Source organism: Falco rusticolus, chromosome 1 (assembly GCF_015220075.1).
Source record: "Falco rusticolus isolate bFalRus1 chromosome 1, bFalRus1.pri, whole genome shotgun sequence".
Taxonomy (NCBI): Eukaryota; Metazoa; Chordata; class Aves; order Falconiformes; family Falconidae; genus Falco; species Falco rusticolus.
In genome coordinates this window covers 50,640,869-50,658,822 of record NC_051187.1, presented here as the reverse complement: position 1 = coordinate 50,658,822, position 17,954 = coordinate 50,640,869, and the positions used below count along the sequence as shown (strand labels likewise).

General features: G+C 52.0%; 3 protein-coding genes and 1 non-coding gene across 5 annotated transcripts; 2 read left to right on the top strand and 2 right to left on the bottom strand.

Moving 5' to 3' along the window:
• Positions 1 to 2,477, bottom strand: MBOAT4 (membrane bound O-acyltransferase domain containing 4). Its single transcript, XM_037404945.1, is given in 6 exon segments — positions 1 to 758; positions 761 to 840; positions 842 to 1,063; positions 1,337 to 1,552; positions 2,104 to 2,311; positions 2,429 to 2,477. Coding segments are annotated over 6 exon segments (1,533 nt in total).
• Positions 2,478 to 8,118: 5,641 nt separating this feature from the next.
• On the bottom strand, positions 8,119 to 9,169 carry LOC119144032 (ribonuclease CL2-like). 2 transcript variants are annotated; one of them, XM_037378828.1, is made up of 2 exons: positions 9,067 to 9,169; positions 8,119 to 8,647 (listed from the first exon to the last, which is right to left on the bottom strand). In XM_037378828.1, the coding sequence occupies exon 2, from the start codon at positions 8,639 to 8,641 to the stop codon at positions 8,210 to 8,212; it is 432 nt and encodes a 143-aa protein (XP_037234725.1). In that variant the 5' UTR covers positions 8,642 to 8,647; positions 9,067 to 9,169; the 3' UTR covers positions 8,119 to 8,209. The 2 variants fall into 2 exon arrangements, with proteins under 2 accessions (XP_037234725.1, XP_037234715.1); XM_037378818.1 differs by having other exon boundaries at positions 9,061 to 9,165.
• Positions 9,170 to 12,513: 3,344 nt separating this feature from the next.
• On the top strand, positions 12,514 to 16,788 carry RPS3A (ribosomal protein S3A). The gene is made up of 6 exons (XM_037378804.1): positions 12,514 to 12,646; positions 13,470 to 13,573; positions 14,759 to 14,946; positions 15,109 to 15,317; positions 15,908 to 16,017; positions 16,626 to 16,788. The coding sequence occupies exons 1-6, from the start codon at positions 12,585 to 12,587 to the stop codon at positions 16,745 to 16,747; spliced, it is 795 nt and encodes a 264-aa protein (XP_037234701.1). The 5' UTR covers positions 12,514 to 12,584; the 3' UTR covers positions 16,748 to 16,788.
• Positions 16,278 to 16,347, top strand: LOC119142562. The gene has a single exon (XR_005102322.1). It is a non-coding gene; the product is annotated as a small nucleolar RNA SNORD73 (small nucleolar RNA).
• Positions 16,789 to 17,954: the final 1,166 nt, after the last annotated feature.

Here is a 17,954-nt window from a genome sequence, read left to right as displayed (position 1 = left end):
TCAAAGCTGGGGGATATCCCAGGAGTAAAAGCCAACCTGGTTCTCCGGGGATGCTGTTATATGAGATTGCTTGGCCAATAGCACTTCCCACCCTGCGTGCTCACATGTGCAGAGGTGTGCCCCACTGGTGGCACACATTAGCCCAGGACAGGCTCAGTTCTGCTTCAGCTTCTCGGCAAGCGGCAGCAGCAGCAGTGCGAGGCTGTAGGAGAGGGGAAGGATGCTGTTGCAGGAAGTCCAGAGCAGGCAGAGCAGGCAGAAGGTCTCAGTCTCCACAGCCACCAGGATGTAGGCAGTGATGAGCTGCGTGAAGAGCCAGGTTGTGCCATAGTAGAAGATCTTCACAGCCTGAGAGGTGGCCCGGGCACTGAGGAAGGGATGGGTGCGGTAGTCAGCCTCCACCATGACAGCCCAGCACAGGAAACCAAAGACCTGCCCGGGCCGGAGACCATGCCGCCAGGCGGAGGAGGCGAAGGTGGCTAGGAGCGGCTGGGCTGGGCAGCGCTGGAAGGTGAGGCTCCTCAGCCAGCGGGACGTGCTCTTGTTCCAGGTTCGGGTGAAGATGGCCAGGTGGTGCGTCCTCTCCAGCGTCCACAGGTCACGGATGGAAAGGTCTCCCTGGCGCACCTCCGGCCCAAAGCCCGCCGCCTCGAGAAGGGCCTCATCCAGCACCCAGCACAGGTAATAGGCCGGCCCGAGGAGCAGGGCCCGTGGCCGGGCGTGGGGCAGGCAGCCCAGGCCAGCACAGCCCTGCCTGCCAGCCAGCCCCGCCGCCAGCCCGCACGCAGCCCCTGCAGGGCCAGGGCGCAGAGGCGGCGCTGCCGGCGGCCCTCAGCGGGCAGGGGCAGCCCCGCAGGACTCGGCCTGCGCCTGAAACCTGCGGAAGGAGCACAGGGGCCCTCCGAGGAGGGCTGGGGAAGGCGGCAGGTAGCTGCAGAGGGGCAGCGCGGGCTGCAGAGGCCCCTGGCCCCGCTGGAGCAGCACGAGCCCTTCGTGGACATCCAGGGCCAGAGACGTAGCCTTTGGGGTGAGCAGCATGATGGCAGAGAGGGCAACGGCTGGCCTGGAAGGAGAGGGCACCCGAGAGCTGCTGGGAGTCCCTTGAAGGGCGCGTTAGAGGCACAGGTGCAAGGCCACGTGCAGGGGGAGCGCTGTCCCACGTCCCCAGAGCGCTGCCATGCCCGCAGGGTCGCCCACGCACGGGGATGTGGCCGGAGCCAGAGGGGAGGCTGCTGGCTGTGGAACAGTCAGTGCAGCCCAGGGGGCCTCCACCCCCACAAAATGGCCGGGAAGGCTTCCAGCCGAGGGCAGGAACGGGAAGGAGGCAGAGCCTTACCTGGCATCCTGAGGGTCCAGCTCCAGGCTGCTCAGACCCAGGTGGCAGAGTGTCTGCCAGGACACCTGGAGAGCAAAGACCCAGGTGTGGGCACGAGCTGGGCTGACGGAGAGGAGGACAAGCACAGAGCCAGCGGCAGGGATGAGGAGCAACACAGCATAGCTGCCCATGGCTATGCCGGTGAGGAGGCATCCTCCAGCAAGGAGGAATATGTACCTAGGAAAGATCAGATGCCCTTTGGCTGCCTTTTGGGGAAAATGAGGCTTGAAGCTCCTGCGAGGGTGTTGGTAAGTGGGGCTTGGTCTGGTTCCACAGCCTCCACAGCCCCCCCATAGTTTGCCTCTTGGCCTGTCATTGGGCTGAGGAATCACCAGTGCCATTGTGTCCGCAAGCAGGAATGGGGAGGGACTGCAGCAGATAGATACTGCTGGCCCTGCCTGGCCCACATCCTCGTCACACCAAAGACAGTCCCCATTCCCTCCCTGCTCCCCTTCCCCATGTGCTCATCCTGGTACACCCCTAAACCCATCTCTTACAACACTGGAGTGGCTGGCCTGGCTGGTTTTCCTTAACGACCTTGATCTGGCCCCGGTGCACAGAGGCAGGACTGGAGACGGCTCACATCCAAGCCATACAAATGTCCCTACCTGAGTTAGCAGGGACTTACTACCATGTGTGCCGCTGCACCTCGGTCCAGGAGATCCCCCAGAAAGCATCCACAGGCAGGACTTGCCCTCGGTGCAGCAGCAGGGGTGACAGCCACGTACCAGACAGTCAGAGAGAGGTGCCCTGAAGCACAGAGGTGGTAGAAGAGAGCAGCAAGGGGGAAAGCCACCAGCTGGTATGGGGCTGCAGGGAGGAGGATGAGCAGGTCTGGCCAGTGCACCGAGCACCTTGCTTCTTCAGCTGCCTTTGACGCCTGGAGCAAAGACTGAGCCAAGGGCTGCTCTGGTTCCTCTTTATATGTGGCAGGACCTCAAAACAACAAAGCAGAGCCAAGGAAACAGAGGTATCTGCAGCAAGAGGAGTACATTTTCTGCATTTGTCAGTGCTGACTCCTTCAAGCACCTCTGTCCCAAGGTTTCTGTGTACGTGGAAAAAGCTGGGGTTGGTTATTTGCTCGGTCAGATGCCTGGGCCATTACCACATATTTCAAAGACAGCAAGAGCGGGCTGCCAAGATAAAAGCCTCTTTGAGCTGCCACAGGTACTCAGCACTGATGAGGCCGCACCTCAAATACAGTGTTCACTTTTGGGCCCCTCACTCATGAAAGGCACTGGGGGGCTGGAGCGTGTCCAGAGAAGGGCAATGAAGCTGGTGAAAAGTCTAGAGAACAAGTCTAATGAGGAGCAGCCCAGGGAACCGAGGTTGTTTAGCCTGGAGAAAAGGAGGCTTAGAGGAGACCCTATAGCTCTCTACAGCTGCCTGAAAGGAGGTTGTAGCGAGATGAGTGTCAGTCTCTTCTCCCAAGTAACAAAGGATAGATCGAGAGCAAACGGCCTCAAGTTGCACCAGAGGAGGTTTAGATTGGATATTAGGAAAAATTTCTTCACCAAAAGGGTTGTCAACCACCGGAACAGGCTGCCCAGGGAAGTGGTGGAGTCACCACCCCTGGAGGTATTTAAAATACATGTAGACGGTGCTTAGGGACATGGTTTAGTGGTGGGCTTGGCAGTGCTACATTAACAGTTGGACTCTGTGATCTTAAAGGTCTTTTCCAACCTAAACAGTTCTATCAGTCTGTGTGCCATGTGTGCCATGCTGGGATGCACCTCAGAGCAAAATCCCCAGGTGCTCCCAGAGGCCTGGTCCTTTCTCTTTGCTTCCTCTCAGCTCAGTCCTTCACAGAAAGCTGTGACTTTTTACTGGCTCTGGCCTCATTTGTTATGGGGTAGAGGTAAGAACTTCCCAGTATTTAAAACCCTGCTCACAGAAAAGGGGATGGCTTCCGCCACTCCTCAGTGACAAGGGATGGTGAGTCCCTCAGCCCCACCACTCAGCCCAAGCTACAGAGCCTTTTCATTTACCAGAGAGAAAGGAATAGCTTTATTCTCTCCAAACAATTTTTCTTGAAGTAAATAAAGAAATAGAAAAAATATGGACTCACAGAGATACTTGTGATGGTAGAAATTAGTCCCTGCAGTTAAACTGTGCATTCATTCAAAAATGTGCTTTATGACACAGCAAAAGGGCTTTTTTTGGGCCAGACTCGAAAGGTGATTTGAAGAGTCATCTCTAGGGTGATGTGAAGCCAGTTGCTGTTGTGCTCACAGAAAAAGCCTAAGAAAATCAGTCTAAAGGACTTATTCTTCTTTGTGAGATACAGCTAACAAAACCCAGACTAATTCAAATGGAAAGCTCATGGATTTTTAAAAAAACTCAGTTGATATCTTTATTTTAGTGTGAATACGAAGAGGAATACCCTGGAATTTCCTTCTGGAAGAAAAAAATTTAACATTGGAGAGGTAGAAGAAGTAAGGTTTTCCCCTTCCTTTGACAAATGCTTCAAAATATTGAATTAGTCTGTTTTACGATAAAAAGCGGAATTCGTGCCTAAAGTTACAGAAAGAACCATGCTCATTAAAAAAAAGATATTTTTATTTTAACAATATATCAGGTCTGATTTTTATGAATGTTTCTACTCTTCACCGAGCTTTTCAAGCTATTGTGATGTTGGAATGCTTACCACATTGTTTGGATGAGTTATTTGGTTATAAGAAGGTGGGGGACCAAACCCCCATGGAAAAAAATATTAGAGCAAAGCTGGAGAGAAACCAGCTGTATTTTGCTGTGTTTGTGCAAGGTATGTTTTAAGAGCAAGCAATAGCACCGGAGGGGAGCTTTTTCCTTGTCAGTTTTGGCATGCTTGGCATGCAGTGACAGCCCAGTTTCATGGGACTTGTTCTGCCAAATCCACGGAGCCCAGTTTTGACTTCGCTGAGTAAATATTTTTTGAAAGCCTTTGCAGTACCTGCATAAGCAATTCCCTGCTATGGTTCTGCAAAAATGCCATTGCTTTTCAAGAAGCAGAAATAAATTTCCACCGTAGCACCGGGAATGTTAACATGCTGCTCATGCCTCTCTTATACCATCAGATGCTGGGTGGTGGAAGTATGATCTTAAAGCAAGCATGTGAGCTATAGTGAAGCATGTGAGAGAGCATTATTTGCTTCATTTGCATGTACTAAACAAGCAACAGCCCAGTTCATGGCTAAGGAATTAATCGTTTGGAATACAGCAAATGAGAAGAGCAGGCTGACCACTGTCAGAGCAAACTCTGGGCATGAAATTTGAGCAGATATGACTCAAATCTTAGCTTTGTGCTAGTATCCAGAAAGTTTATAGCTGCCTTCCTGGTGGCATATAGTGCTGTTTTGGGAGCAGGTTTGGTTGCCTGTTGTAATGCAGCTTGTACTGATCCACTGCAGGACTTGCCACAAATTGAAAAACGTACACTGAAAGCAAAAAAAAAAGTTATTTTAGTCAGACTGACACGATTTGTCTTTTCTCCACAGAAAAGCATGTAAATGGGAAGGGAGGCCATTAAATAGGTTTCAGGAGGCCTGAACTGAGCTCCTGTCTCAGCCTTTCTCTATGACCTTAGAAAAGCTGCTTAACTCCTGTCCACAAAACTGAGGTGATGAAAGTTTCTGTCTGTGGTGTTACAAGGCAGAAACAACCACAAACCCTGGGACTTCAGGTTTGGCTGTGATGGGCAGGACACGAAAATACCTAAATGAGAATGGAATTTATAAATAAATGCAATGGTTTATTAAAACACAAAAATGAAAACAATCCTTCCTTTATTTTCAGGCACCAGTCCCACTCTAGCTTTTTGCTGCTTGTTGCCCTTACAGATTTGCTGACCACTGCCTGTAAACAGCCCACCGCTGCTTGTGGCAAAGGCCTTTTGTGTCTCTGGATAAAGCGACACAAAACTACACAGCCCAGTAGTTTAAGGACAGTGCAGAAGTCTTTCATGGCAGCTGTGATCCCACTCATGAAGTCTGATGTTGTGCACAGGGAAGGGGGAGAAAAGGCACTTCCGTAAGTTCTCATGTAATTTTTTGTATCTTCTGTGCTTCTCAATACCCAAATCAGTAATTCAAAGTGTATGTTAATTGGTAATAAATTAAATTTAGTGAAATTTCTGCAAGTCAGTTTTTTGCCTGCAATATGCCTTGCAATTCTTCAGCTCAGCCACATCAGCTGAACTTGGTGTGGATGAGGGGTCAGCCCTGTGCTCTGCCTTGTGTCAGCAGTGGCAAAAGAGGTGACTTATTTTCAAGGCAGAATCCTACTAGGAACTCCTTTTTCTCTTTCAGCGTTGAGACCAAGGCCAGATGGAGATGGATCCTCTTGTACCTCCTAATGTTTTGGGACATTTAGAACAGGGACTGACATCACTGGAGACCATCTCCTGCGCTGGTTCCCCTCAACCTCACCACAGAGCTCCTGAAACAAGAGGTATGCAGCTCTAAGGGCCATGCATAGTAGCAAGTGATGGGGGAAAAAAAGCTCTAAGGCTGCATGCTGTTGTTCCCCTTCCATCCCCTTTCACATGACACACAAGCCCTGCAGAGTCAGTTCTCATCCTGATGTCTTCTTTTGGAGATGGCAGGAGCAGCTACAGCTTTTCTGATCCTTGTTATGAAGCCAGAAGATCAACTGGTGCTTTGCCTCGGAGGTAAAATATCTGGCTATGACCTGCATTGCCACTGGCTGATGGAAAGACCGGATGTGCTAACAGCCTCAAGGATGATCCTGATTCCTTTGTGGCTGAGATTTTTTTTTTCCTTTAGCCTTCACAAAGAGCAGACACTAACATATGCTGAAGAAGCAGAGTTGCTTCTTAGGGGAAAACACAGCAGAGGGATGAACCAACAGCATAGTAATGGGATAGGATGTGCTGGAGGGGTGGGGCTGCCCTGCAGGCAAAGGGAAGGTGCAAGGACCAACCCTGACTTTACAGCACGCTCAGGTAGCCCCAGTGTGCAGGGCATCCCCGAACTGGCATTGCTGCTTTGGGACTGCTGCTCAGAGCTGTCTACCCAAGATGGGGTGCCACCTCTCCCATGCTCTTCAGAGCCTGTTGTGCAAGGCTTGTAGGGTAACTCACAGTGGTGATATTTTTCTCTCTCAGTGTCATGATGATCTGAGCTGCCAGAGAACAGATGGAGAGGCTGGAGTCTTCTACCAAGCTTTGAAGAACCAAGGCAAAAAGACACAGAGCAGAGATCAAACTTGTACTTGCAGAGACCCCAGGCATTCCCTCTCGAGAGGGTCAGCCCTCCCACCTCCTCCCATGGCCAGGAGGGTGGAGAAGTGAATCTGCTGGAAGTTGTCAGGCCAGGAATGCCCCAAATGCCCTTGAAATACCGCAGTTCTTCTCCAGTGTCCAGCTCTCCTCACCAGGGCACAGCTGAGAGCGGGAGCTCACCAGATCACGGAGGGCCCTCCAAGTGCCTTTCTGCTACAGAAAAGGAGCACCTGAGTTACTAAAGGCACATGAGGAAGAGACATTTTGGATGGGGAGCAACTGAAAAGGATGAGGAAGACCATTTGCTGTGCTTCTTTTCCTCCTCAGCTACAATTTCTGAGTGCATTTGGGACATCTCAGTAGTGCTGAACAGAGGAGCAGGATCATCTTGCTCTACCTGCTGGCAACGCTCTGCCTAATGCAGCCCAGCAGGCTGGGGGTCCTCTGCTCTGGTCTTGTTGTCAAGGGAGTCCTGATGGAAGTGCTGACTCCCTAGCACAAGAGAGACTTAAACACACCGGAGGGAGTCCAGCAAAGGGCTGCTGCTGCTGCTGAAGGGACCGCAACATCTCTGATAGGAGGAAAGGCTGAGAGAGCTGGGACTGTTCAACCTGGAGAAGAGAAGGCTCAGGTAGGGGAAGCTTATCAGTGTACTGATGGGGAGGGATGAAGATAAGGGAGCTACGCTCTTTTTAGTGGTACCCAGTGACAGGACACAAGCTGAAACACATGAAATCCCACCCAAACCCAAGAAAATATTTGTTTGTATATGTGTGTATGTGTGTGGGGTGTGTGTGTTTGTGCTGTGTATGCATGTTGTGTGTATGTTTTGTGCTGCAAGTATGGTGTGTGGTTGTTTGTTGCGTGCACAGTGCATGCTTGGTGTGCATGGCGTGTTTGCTTGCATACAGGTGTTGTGTTTTTGTGTGTGTACAGTGTGTGTGGGGTGGTGGTTCAAGGCTGTGTGTGGCCCCAGACAGTGCCCAGCTCCATGGGGATGTCAAGTGGGCCCAAGAGCGGGCCCAAGAGCGGCCCCAGCCCTGGAGAGGCCCCAGATGGGGTCATAGGCATGTGGCAGAGGGGACTGTGTGGCACACGAGGATTTATGGGGCAGACATGGGGGAAGCTGGGGGTACCCAGGGGTTATGGGCCACATGGGAGACTGGGAGACCCTGCAGGAGCTATGGGGTATCCAGGAAAGCAATGTGACACCCAGAGTCAGGACACCAGGGGAGAGAGTTGAGTGCACATCCAGGGGATCAAGGGGACCCCGGGGGGATTATGGGGCATCCATGGGAGTTGTGGTGCACCCAGGAAAGGGGAGTCTATGAGGCACAAGAGAAGTCATAGGTGACTTAAGGGGCTGTAGGACATCCAGGATGTTGGGAAAACCCAGGGGTTTGAGGCACATGGAGGGCCAGGTCCACCTTGGACAGGGTCGGGGGCACCCAAGGAGGCTCAGGGGCACCTAGGGAGGGGTAGGATTGCAGGGTCCCCCCAGAAGCTGATGTCAGAACCCAGGCCTGTGGCACCTCCTTTATTGCAGGCCCCAACGGAGCCCCCAGTGGGAAGAAGAATCCATGTCCCCACCTACAGCCCCCCTACGTCAAGCCTCACTGGGTGGGTGCGTGGGTGCCAGCGAGGTGCACGGGCAGCCCATTAACGCAGGCAACACGCACATGGTGCTGGAGCTGCCGGGCCCGGTAGGTGCAAGGGGGCCGAGTGTCCCGCCCCCGCAGGCGGCAGGCTGTGAGGCCCATGGCTGTCGGGGTGCTGTGGAACCCCGCTTCGTCAGGTGTTTGGGTGCAGGCAGCCACCAGCTCCTCGGCCGGTGCGTGCACGAAGGTGTTGGAGGGCTTGCAGGCCCGTCCCGGGGCCGTCACCCGCCGGCGTGCCAGCATGGTCTCGCAGTAGCGGTGCGCTGCAAGCACGGATGTCTGGGGGTGGTCCACATGCTGCCGCAGGAATTTATCATAGCGACTCTCGCCCGCTGCCTCTGCCAGCACTGCCAGCACCAGGGTCATGCATAAGGCCCAGCCTGCCATGGGTACCTGGGGAAAGTGGGGTCGGGGCCATCAGGACTTCTGGGCCCCTGATCGGAAAGCCCACCCTGACCGCTTGAGTCCTCTACAAATTCCCCCTCCCAGACAGCTGGGTCCCTCACAAACCCCCTCTAAATGCATGCCCCCTCCCCCCCAGCCCCAACACCTGGGCCATCTGTGCATCCCACCTGGATGCCGGGGTCCCCTACAGAACACCCCATGGACCCCGGGTCCCCTGCAATTCCGTACTCCCCAGAAGCCTGGGTCCCCTATAGAACACCCCCCTGGACCTCTGGGTCTCCTATAGACCCACCCCTGCTCTGACACTGGGATCCCCTACATATCCTCCCCCTCCCACTGGATGCTTGAGTTCCTCATGGTCCCCTCCCACAGACACTCTTGGTCCCCTACACATCCCTCACCCGCACCTGTGTATGTGCCTCAGCTTCCCTTATGGCCTCAGGGTCTCCAGGTTCCCTCCCACTCCTCTGTGCCTCTTTTATACTGGCCCCAGCTGGGCCCAATGGGCAAGGATCCAGGAGGAGGGGCAGGGCAAAGAGCAAGGTCCAGCGGATGCGGATGCGTGTGGGTAGCCAGGAGGCCCCACTCCCCCTCGCAGCCCCCAAGGTCATTAGGTAGTCATTAACGAACCACATGACTGGCTGCACATGTCCCCTCAGGTGCCCCCTGCCCATGTTGCCTTGGACCATGCATTCTGACCTTGGCCAAGTGTCCCATGGCGGGCAGGACACCAGGGTCTGCTTGGGTGGCAGGGCAAGATGCCTAGTTCCCTGGTGCGGGGGCAGGATGTTAGCGTCACCTCTGGGGCAGCTGACAGATGCTCCTGCCCCTCTTGGATGCTGTGGTACGTCCATGACTGCCCCACATGTGCTCAGGAGCTGTATGTCCCTTCCCCCTGTGCCCTCTTGCAGGCAAGTTCATACCCCTGGGAAGTGCCAGGATGCTTTTTGCCCCACCGCCACCTCACATGCTCCTGGCCACTCCACTGAGGCAGAGACAAGCAAAGAGCCAGAAGCCAGCCTGAGCCCACCAAAAACTCCCACCCCTTTCCCTCATTCATCAGGGAGAACCTGCAGAGGTTCTGCAGGTTGGAGCCCCAAGAAGAGTGTCCCCTCCAGAGGGAGAGGCATACATTGCCCAGGAGAAGGTGTCACCACCAGGTGCAAGTGGTTTCCATCCTTCTCTTCAAAGACATGAGAGAGACTGTGCTGGGAAGTGGCAAACAGAGGATGAGGAAGAAAGTCACAGGAGTCCTCAGCTGCCTCTCTTCTGCATGAGCAACCAAGTTTGCCCCACCAGTGATTCAAGGAGGACAATGACATGTCTGGATGCTGACACTCCACGAGTGGGCCTCAGCACTAGCGCTATGGGCTGCAAGAAGATGCACCCTTCAAGTGTGTGTCACCATCAGACCTGACCTACTTGTCCCAAGGACAGCAGAGTTGCCCCCTCTTCTGTCCCAAGCTCACCATATACTTCAGCTTGTGGTAGGCTCAGTTCTGGGCACCACCTTCCCCAAAAGACTGGAAAAGGTCTAAGACTGGCCATGATGAAGGTGGAGAGTGCTCTGCCCTGGGCTGTGGTGGCATCTCTACACTCTGTGGGCCTCTCAAGAAATCCTCCTCAAGGCTGCACAGCCCCTGCAGTGGGAACAGTTCAGGCACCTGGCCAAAAACTCGCAGACACGGCAGATCCGCATGGCCCCCTTGCTGACTCTTTGAGGCTGACAAGACCCTGCTCCTGCTGGGTGTGGAAGGAGGGTGGGCATTCTCATCACACTCTGCCTTCCACTGTCCTGGTGTGGGTGGGAAGGCGATGGTGTCCCCAGAAGGAGGAACAAGCTTGGATGCCCGGCAAGGGCCTGCCATCAGCCCTGCATCCCAGTGCTGTCTCTAGCTGGTATGGTACAGCTACCTGTGCTAGAGCCTACCCTACGTGGAGGACCCTCAGGCATCCTTGCCAGAGGTTGCTGTGAGGTTTGTTAGTGAACCACAGCCTGTGGTCCCCTCTTGTCCCAGGGTAGTCCCAACCGCATCTCCCTCTCCCATCCTGGCCCACCCAGGTAGGCTGATGGGAGCTTCCTACTGCCCCATGCCCTCCCCTTTGCTGCTGCCCTGTGCCACCCTGGTGCCAGCCCTGCCTGCAGGGAGGCAGGCGGATGGTCAGGCTGTCATGGCCTGCCAGGGCTGTGCTGCTGGGGAGTGCAGGGGTGACGGACTGCGTGTGCCTAGGGCTCACTGTGCAGCACGTGAGGCATCAGAGCGAGAAGCTGCAGGCTCAGTGAGGGCAGCGTGCCCTGCCCCGGGCAAGGTGGGCTCTGCATCCCTGCGCAGGGTGGAGAGGAGGAATCAGTGGAGGTACTTGGGGCACCCAGACCAGCAACTTCTAGTTGGCCCCTTGGTGCCTCAGCTTTCTCAGAGCGTGGGAAGGGCTGGGTGGGCTGGTGCTGTCTGGAGAGGATGCCTGGGGCCTCTGCAGACACAGGGGTTTGGTCTCTGCTCTCTTTCTATCTCAGCCCTTCAGCCCTTGGAGAATGACCACCATGCATCTCTGCCCTGGTGACACAAACCACCTCACCCTGAGGTCTCCAGAGGAAAAACCCCCATCCAGATTTAACCTGTGAGCTGCAGGCTACTGGCTGCACAGAACCTGCAGGAGGCGGCACCTCCTTTTGGGCTGTTGCTCTGAGCAGAGCCAGAGCAGCAAACCCCATCCCGGTATGCTCTGCCCACTGGAGCCGCACATCTGCACAAGTCTGATAGGCAGTGCCATCCCTGGCTGCCTGCAGGACAGCTGCCCTCCTCGGGCATCTCCCATCCCCGGTGCCGTGCTCTGAGCACCTACGTGTTCAGCCAAGGTGCCGCAGAGCAGCACTCTGTGTGCCCTGGTGGCCAGGCACCTTGCTGGCTCCCTGGGGACCCAGGGGTGCACTGTAAGGCACATGGAGGAGGCTTGGGTGCCCCACGAAGAGCTCTGAGGGCCAGAGGTGGGTGGGGTGGTGGGGTGGTGGGGCGAGGCTGAGGGGGTACAGGGCTCTTGTTGGATCTCAGTGGTCCTGAAAGATCTGACAGCGGGGCCATGCTCCCCAGTGCTGAGCAAGGAGGGGCAGTGCCAGGGCAGGGACATCGCCCTGGCACCTGCTGCCAGGCACTGTCCTCTCAGCGAGAGGACGTGACTTCTCCACACGACTGCCTGAGACTTTCAGTCTAAGTTGTAAGAGCGGCAAAAATCCAGACATCTGAGTTTCTTTGAATGGGATGGGCAAAGCCTCATTCAGCGTGATCTCAGGGCAGCTGGGCTTTTAAAATATTGTTTCTTCCTTGTGTGGTTTTGTAAGGAGACAAGAGAGGCCACAGACATTATTTCTCCCTCTCCCAGCCCCGCCGTTCCCCCCTCTTCCTCCACGAAGGCGGGATCTGTGCACAGTCCGGCAGCAGCCACTGCCTGGCACCCTCCCGGTCTGCCATGTTTGATGCCGTTCGCCCCGCAGAGGGCCCGACCCCGGCCCCAGCTCCCGCTTCCCCTCACGTCTGCCCCTCCCGCCTTTCGAACGCGCAGGGGCCGGCGCGGCCAGGGCGGCTGGTGTCGTGGGTGCGCTGCGTCCTGCAAACACACAGCCCTGAGCTTTTGCACTCTGTATTTTTCAGGAGATCTTCTCATTTCTTTCTTACCCCCTTAAATCTCGCCCGTCCGCGCAGCCGGTGGCGCACGACGGTAGAGACCAGATCGCGCGGCAGGGCGGGGGCGCCCCCCTCCTCCCCCCGCGCCGTTGGTTCCGTCCCGCCGTGGTACGTCCCAGGGGGCCGCCCGCCCCCTCCCCTCTCGCGAGAACGTCTCCACCGCCCGCGGCTCTCGCGCGAGCCCCGCTCTCGAATAATCTCGCGCGAGCAGCTGCTTCCGGCCTTTTCCTCGGCGGGGCGGGACCATGGCGGTCGGCAAGAACAAGCGGCTCACCAAGGGCGGCAAGAAGGGCGCCAAGAAGAAAGTGTAAGGGCGGCCGGGAGAGGAGGAGCCGGGGCCTGGGGGCGCCGGGCGGGACGCCGAGGCGGCAGGATGCCGTGGATGCGGGGCGGATGGCGGCGGCCGGGCGCGGGCCGCGGCTGTCATGGCGGCGGCCGGGCGGGGGGCGCGCTGCGTGGCGGCGGGAGGGGCGGCCCGCGGGGGGAGCCCCGGTGCGGCGGGGGATGGCGGCGGGGGGCGTCGCTGTGAGGGCGCGGGGCCCGGCCGCCCCGCAGCCCCGCCATGTGCCTGCTGTCCCGGCGCCGGGAAGGGCCGCGGGGCGGGGAGCGCTGGGCGGCCGGGCGGGGGGCAGGGGCCGGGGCGGCCAGGCCTGCGCCCGGCAGCGGTTCTGCGCGCTGGCGGGCCTGGCGCAGCTTGCTCGGTGCAGAAGCGGGGGGTCGCGGGTGGCGTTGGCGCAAGCGGCCTTGTGCCTGGTGCGTGTTAGCTGCAGAAGTCAATAAGTGAAATGAAGGGGTTTTCGTGGGGGGCTTGGGTGAAGCGCGCTGCCTGTACCGGTCCTGCGCGGTAGCAGAAATGTAGCGCTGTATGGTTTTCTGTTACCGTGGCTTTATGATGTTTGTGCAGTTGATTTCCGACATTCTGAACTAAATTTAAATGAATTTTTACCTCACTGTAGTAAGTAATGCTAACTGTCTGTATTCGTATACTTGCCAACCTATTCACGTTAAAATGTTGACGTTTGCTTTTCCATTTCAGAAGGCACAGGGGGAGAAAGGTCTTACTTCAGTCAGCCTGGTTTGATCTGAGAAAGTCCGTATAAAAATATCTTTTCTGCTTTATTTAAATCAAGGGTTGATCCTTTCTCCAAAAAGGACTGGTATGATGTCAAAGCACCAGCAATGTTTAATATCCGAAACATCGGGAAGACACTTGTCACCAGGACTCAAGGAACTAGTGAGTAGTGGGGTTTTGTGCAGCAGAGGGAGATGTATTTGTTCCACCTGCTAGCTCCAGTTGAGACTTGAGTAAAGAACTGCTGACAAATTGGTTTTGCTCATAATATTATGAACCTGGAAGTTGTTTTTTTTTTTTTAAAAAAACGTACTTCTAACTGATTTGCTTTGAGTTTTCTTAAGTTGACTGAGTTGCTTAAACGAATGACCTTAGTAGTTGTAGGGAAGTTAATACAGTGTGGTCCTTGTTTGTGCAAGAGTGCTAGACCATGGGTATGATACAGAAGGACATGGCTGCAGTTGCTGATGAACCGCTGTTGTAGTAGCGTGACGAGTTTGAGGAACTACGAAGTCATTCTGATTGTCACGGAGGGGGATGTGGAGGCAGTGTTACAGGAGACCTTGGTCATAATAGGACTGTAAATACCATAGTGTTAAAAGAGACTGAAACGTGAGGCTTTTAGGTAAATCAGTCTCTGTTGAGAGCTATAATTGCTAACTTAATGGGAGTGTATGTAGATGTTATCACTGAATAATAAAGTTTTTTTATATGATCTGGCACACCTTAGGAAAAGGAATTCTCTGTTAGGAATGCACAGGGATCCCGATACAGGTCGTAGTGTTTTTGGAAGGTTAGCTGTGTAGAATGGCTAAATAGTTGCCACTTAAAAGTTACAAAAATGATCGTTATTTTGATCTGTGTATATGTGAAACAAGTAAAATAAGGGTCACTGTAAACCAAGTATGTCAGCCAGTGTTAAAATGGTTAATTCCTACAGGTAGAGCTGTGAGATGACTGCTTAGTAATGTGTCCATTGCTGCTTTATCTGCTGAGCACGTGTGGCTTTTTATGTTTTAATTAGTTTTCATAATTTCCAAATACTTTGGAACCCCTTCCAGTTCTAAAAAAACCCTCAAATAATTAAACATACTGGAATCTGCAGTATACTGCTATTTCTGTTCAGCATCTGAGATAATTATCTTCCAAAGATTCCTTACATAGGTAACAATATGGTATTTTGTTCTGTCAGTTGATTTGACTTTGTCAATATACATATAGACGTGAGAACTGTGAAGCTAGTGGCATCACCTACTATTAGAAAACATCAAATGAAAATGAGTATCTGATTTGAATAATACTTTCCTAATTTTAATGAAAGGTGTTTTATCTTGTTTCATAATACAGAAATTGCCTCTGATGGACTGAAGGGTCGTGTATTTGAAGTGAGTCTGGCTGACCTGCAGAATGATGAGGTTGCCTTCCGTAAATTTAAACTGGTAACTGAGGATGTTCAGGGCAAAAATTGTCTGACCAACTTCCATGGAATGGACCTCACCCGGGATAAAATGTGCTCCATGGTCAAAAAATGGCAGGTGTGTAAAGGGCAAGGTCTGTGTTGTTGCTAGGGCTTTTAGGAAAGGAGGTATCCACTGACGTGTTGTTTGAAGTGGCATCAGCAGATATTAATGAGCATCAGGTGCAGTTTTGAGAAACCTGTCTGTCATGCTGATCATAAATGACCGTTTCTTTTGTAGACAATGATTGAAGCCCATGTAGATGTCAAAACTACCGATGGTTACCTACTGCGCCTCTTCTGTGTGGGTTTTACGAAGAAGCGTAATAACCAAATCCGCAAGACCTCGTATGCCCAGCATCAGCAGGTTCGACAGATTCGCAAGAAGATGATGGAAATCATGACCAGAGAGGTCCAAACCAATGACCTGAAAGAAGTTGTCAATAAGCTGTAAGCTTTGGTTCCTCCCCCACCCCCTGCCCGGTTCAGATAAGTTGGTTGGTGGTCACTTGTTACTGAGTACTTAGGGAATGCTGGTCCTTCACGTACTGTTTGGCAGAGACCAGGCAAGGTGCCTCTTGTTTTTAAAAGCTAAGGTGCCATTTTCTTCAAATGTTCTCTCTGACTTCCATCAACCGTCATGTTTACGTAAATGTAAAATCAGGATCTACATAGATTTTTGATATGTGTTTTTACAGGCTAAAATTGTATTTCTGAATCAGTCGGGGCTGTGGATGTTCTGGGTTCTTCTGGCAGAAGGAAGTGTTCTGAAGTGTGGTGTTTGCTTCCAGAAGTTTGATGGCAGATTTGCTCTCAAAATGAGCACACTTGTACTATATCCCTTCTAACACTGCAAGGAAAATGTCTTAAAATCTAAACATACTTGAAGAAAATGGTTAAGAGAACAAAGGCAGTATTGATGATTCAAACTTCTGTAGAGTATTATGTAGTTTTAAGAATTATTTTAAGCCTGTATTGCTCATGAAGAAGCAGGCACAATTTTTAACATTCTGGTACTGGTGTGTTCTCTGATTTCTCAGGATCCCAGACAGCATTGGCAAAGACATAGAGAAGGCATGTCAGTCCATCTACCCTCTTCATGATGTCTATGTCCGCAAGGTTAAGATGCTGAAGAAGCCCAAGTTTGAATGTAAGTCAATTACTGCAAACCTTTAATGTTCTTGGAGGAGGATGTGGGAAGCTGTTAGTTTAAAATGCACTTGTTTTTGCATAAAGATGTTAAAGCAGCATCATAAGCTTAAGTAGCTGTAGCAGTGAAAAGGACACTTGGCCTTCTAGTCCGACATCTGGCTTTCAGGCTTGACAGCCAAGCAGTGATCATTCAGTTGGGAGCTTTTTTTGAATTCTTGCCTGAAACTGCTGCTGACTGTTTAAAGGCTTTGGCTTGGGGATGAATGATGACAAAATGTTTCGGTCCCAGATGACATGGAATGATTCCATTTTCCCATTTTCTGACATTCCCATATAACGCAGTAGTAGGTTCTTGACTTTACCTCTTCTCAGAAAAATAAAAGTTTAATGTGTAATTTCATTATGTAGCGCTTCACTACTTTTTTTTGTCTGGCTGCCAGTTAACTACAGCAGCATCTCCTTGTGTGAGCTTTCTGGAATGGACTTGATCATACCTACTTTAAACTGTTCTGGTGGTTTAATTTGTATGTGATAAACAATTCAGCAATTAAAGAAATTGTTTAAATAGGTGCACCTCACGCTGTTCATAATGCTTCTTCTTTTTAGTGGGCAAGCTGATGGAACTACATGGTGAAGGTGGTGGTGCTGGAAAACCTTCTGGCGATGAGGCAGGCACTAAAGTAGAGCGAGCCGATGGATATGAGCCACCCGTGCAAGAGTCTGTCTGAAACTAAAAATTGATGGAAAATAAAAGTCCTAATATACAGAACTAATGTTTGGTTGCCTATATTGCTATTGGTACTGGATATATGGATGGGTTTTAATAAGGTAAACCTCTTCCCTTTGGTTTGGGGGGAAAAAAAAAACAACACTTGTTTGAGATATTTTTTTTTCATGATTAGTGTTAGGATGTGGGTGGAAGATGGTGGGTTGTCCTTTTTGAAAGGTGGAAAGTGCAATGTACCGAGGAGTCTGTGGTTTTTTTCCCAGTAATTTTGGTCCTCATGAAAACTTGTGGGTTTGTGCAGAGGTTGTTGTATTGGTGAAAGAGGAGCATTGTACAGGGTGAATGGGGCGCCGCACAGGGAACCTGTTCCAGAATTCTTTATATAGGGAAGTCTCAGGGGGTTTATCCAGACCTACGTACATGCAAATTGCATATGTGTATGTCTAAGCTTCGTGGTGGTAACTCAGTGTGACCTCTCATGGGATAGGTTTAGTCGCTGATGGTCAAAAGATGCGGAGACCTTTAAGTTGTAGTGATGATTATGGAAGCAGGGTTGGTTTTGAGCAGTGTAGAAAGGCAGAATATGCTCAAGAGCAGGGTTGTATGTGGGTTTTTTTAACCCCTATCAGAACTGGGGAGTAACCATAATCATAGTTGAAAAACCTTTGGAATGTCAGGGGAAAAAATGCTACCATAAAAAGGCCATGTTCAATGCCCTGAAAATAAAGCACACTTAAGTGATTTTCTGAGTAAATTTTAAGAGTGCTTTTTTTGTTATCTGATAGCGGGTTTGCTTCTTGTTCAGCTTATGCTGGCCTAATAATTGAAGAGTGTGTTTTTCTGGCTAAAACAAGTAGTATTTTGCACTATTAGCATGTTTTGTTTACAATTGGGAAACAGACTTACACTTAGCGGTATTAAATTGTTGAAAAGTCTGTGATTTAACCTGAGAACAGAGTAGTACTGGCCTGTTTGGGGAGGTGGCTGAGATAGCGGAAGCTCTTGCAGTAAGCTGGGAAATGGCCGAGGACAAGAAATGGAGGAACATACAGAAATGTTACTGTTGTGACAAAGATACTAGGGGAGAGGCAGAGGGACGCTACCTGTGACACTGCTCTTTGGCGTCAGGGATTTTCACCTTTTCCTGGTTGGTAATTCTGGTTTGGAGCAAATACTATGCAAAATGAAAAGAATGTTTTCTAGTTTAT

What these genes read in the sequence shown, in the direction of transcription:
- LOC119144032 (XM_037378828.1), bottom strand. Translation starts at nt 8,641, where the DNA reads ATGGCAGGCTGGGCCTTATGCATGACCCTGGTGCTGGCAGTGCTGGCA.
- RPS3A (XM_037378804.1), top strand. Translation starts at nt 12,585, where the DNA reads ATGGCGGTCGGCAAGAACAAGCGGCTCACCAAGGGCGGCAAGAAGGGC. An exon ending in CCATGGTCAAAAAATGGCAG is followed by an intron (nt 14,947 to 15,108) that starts GTGTGTAAAGGG and finishes TTTCTTTTGTAG; the next exon opens with ACAATGATTGAAGCCCATGT. An exon ending in AAAGAAGTTGTCAATAAGCT is followed by an intron (nt 15,318 to 15,907) that starts GTAAGCTTTGGT and finishes CTGATTTCTCAG; the next exon opens with GATCCCAGACAGCATTGGCA.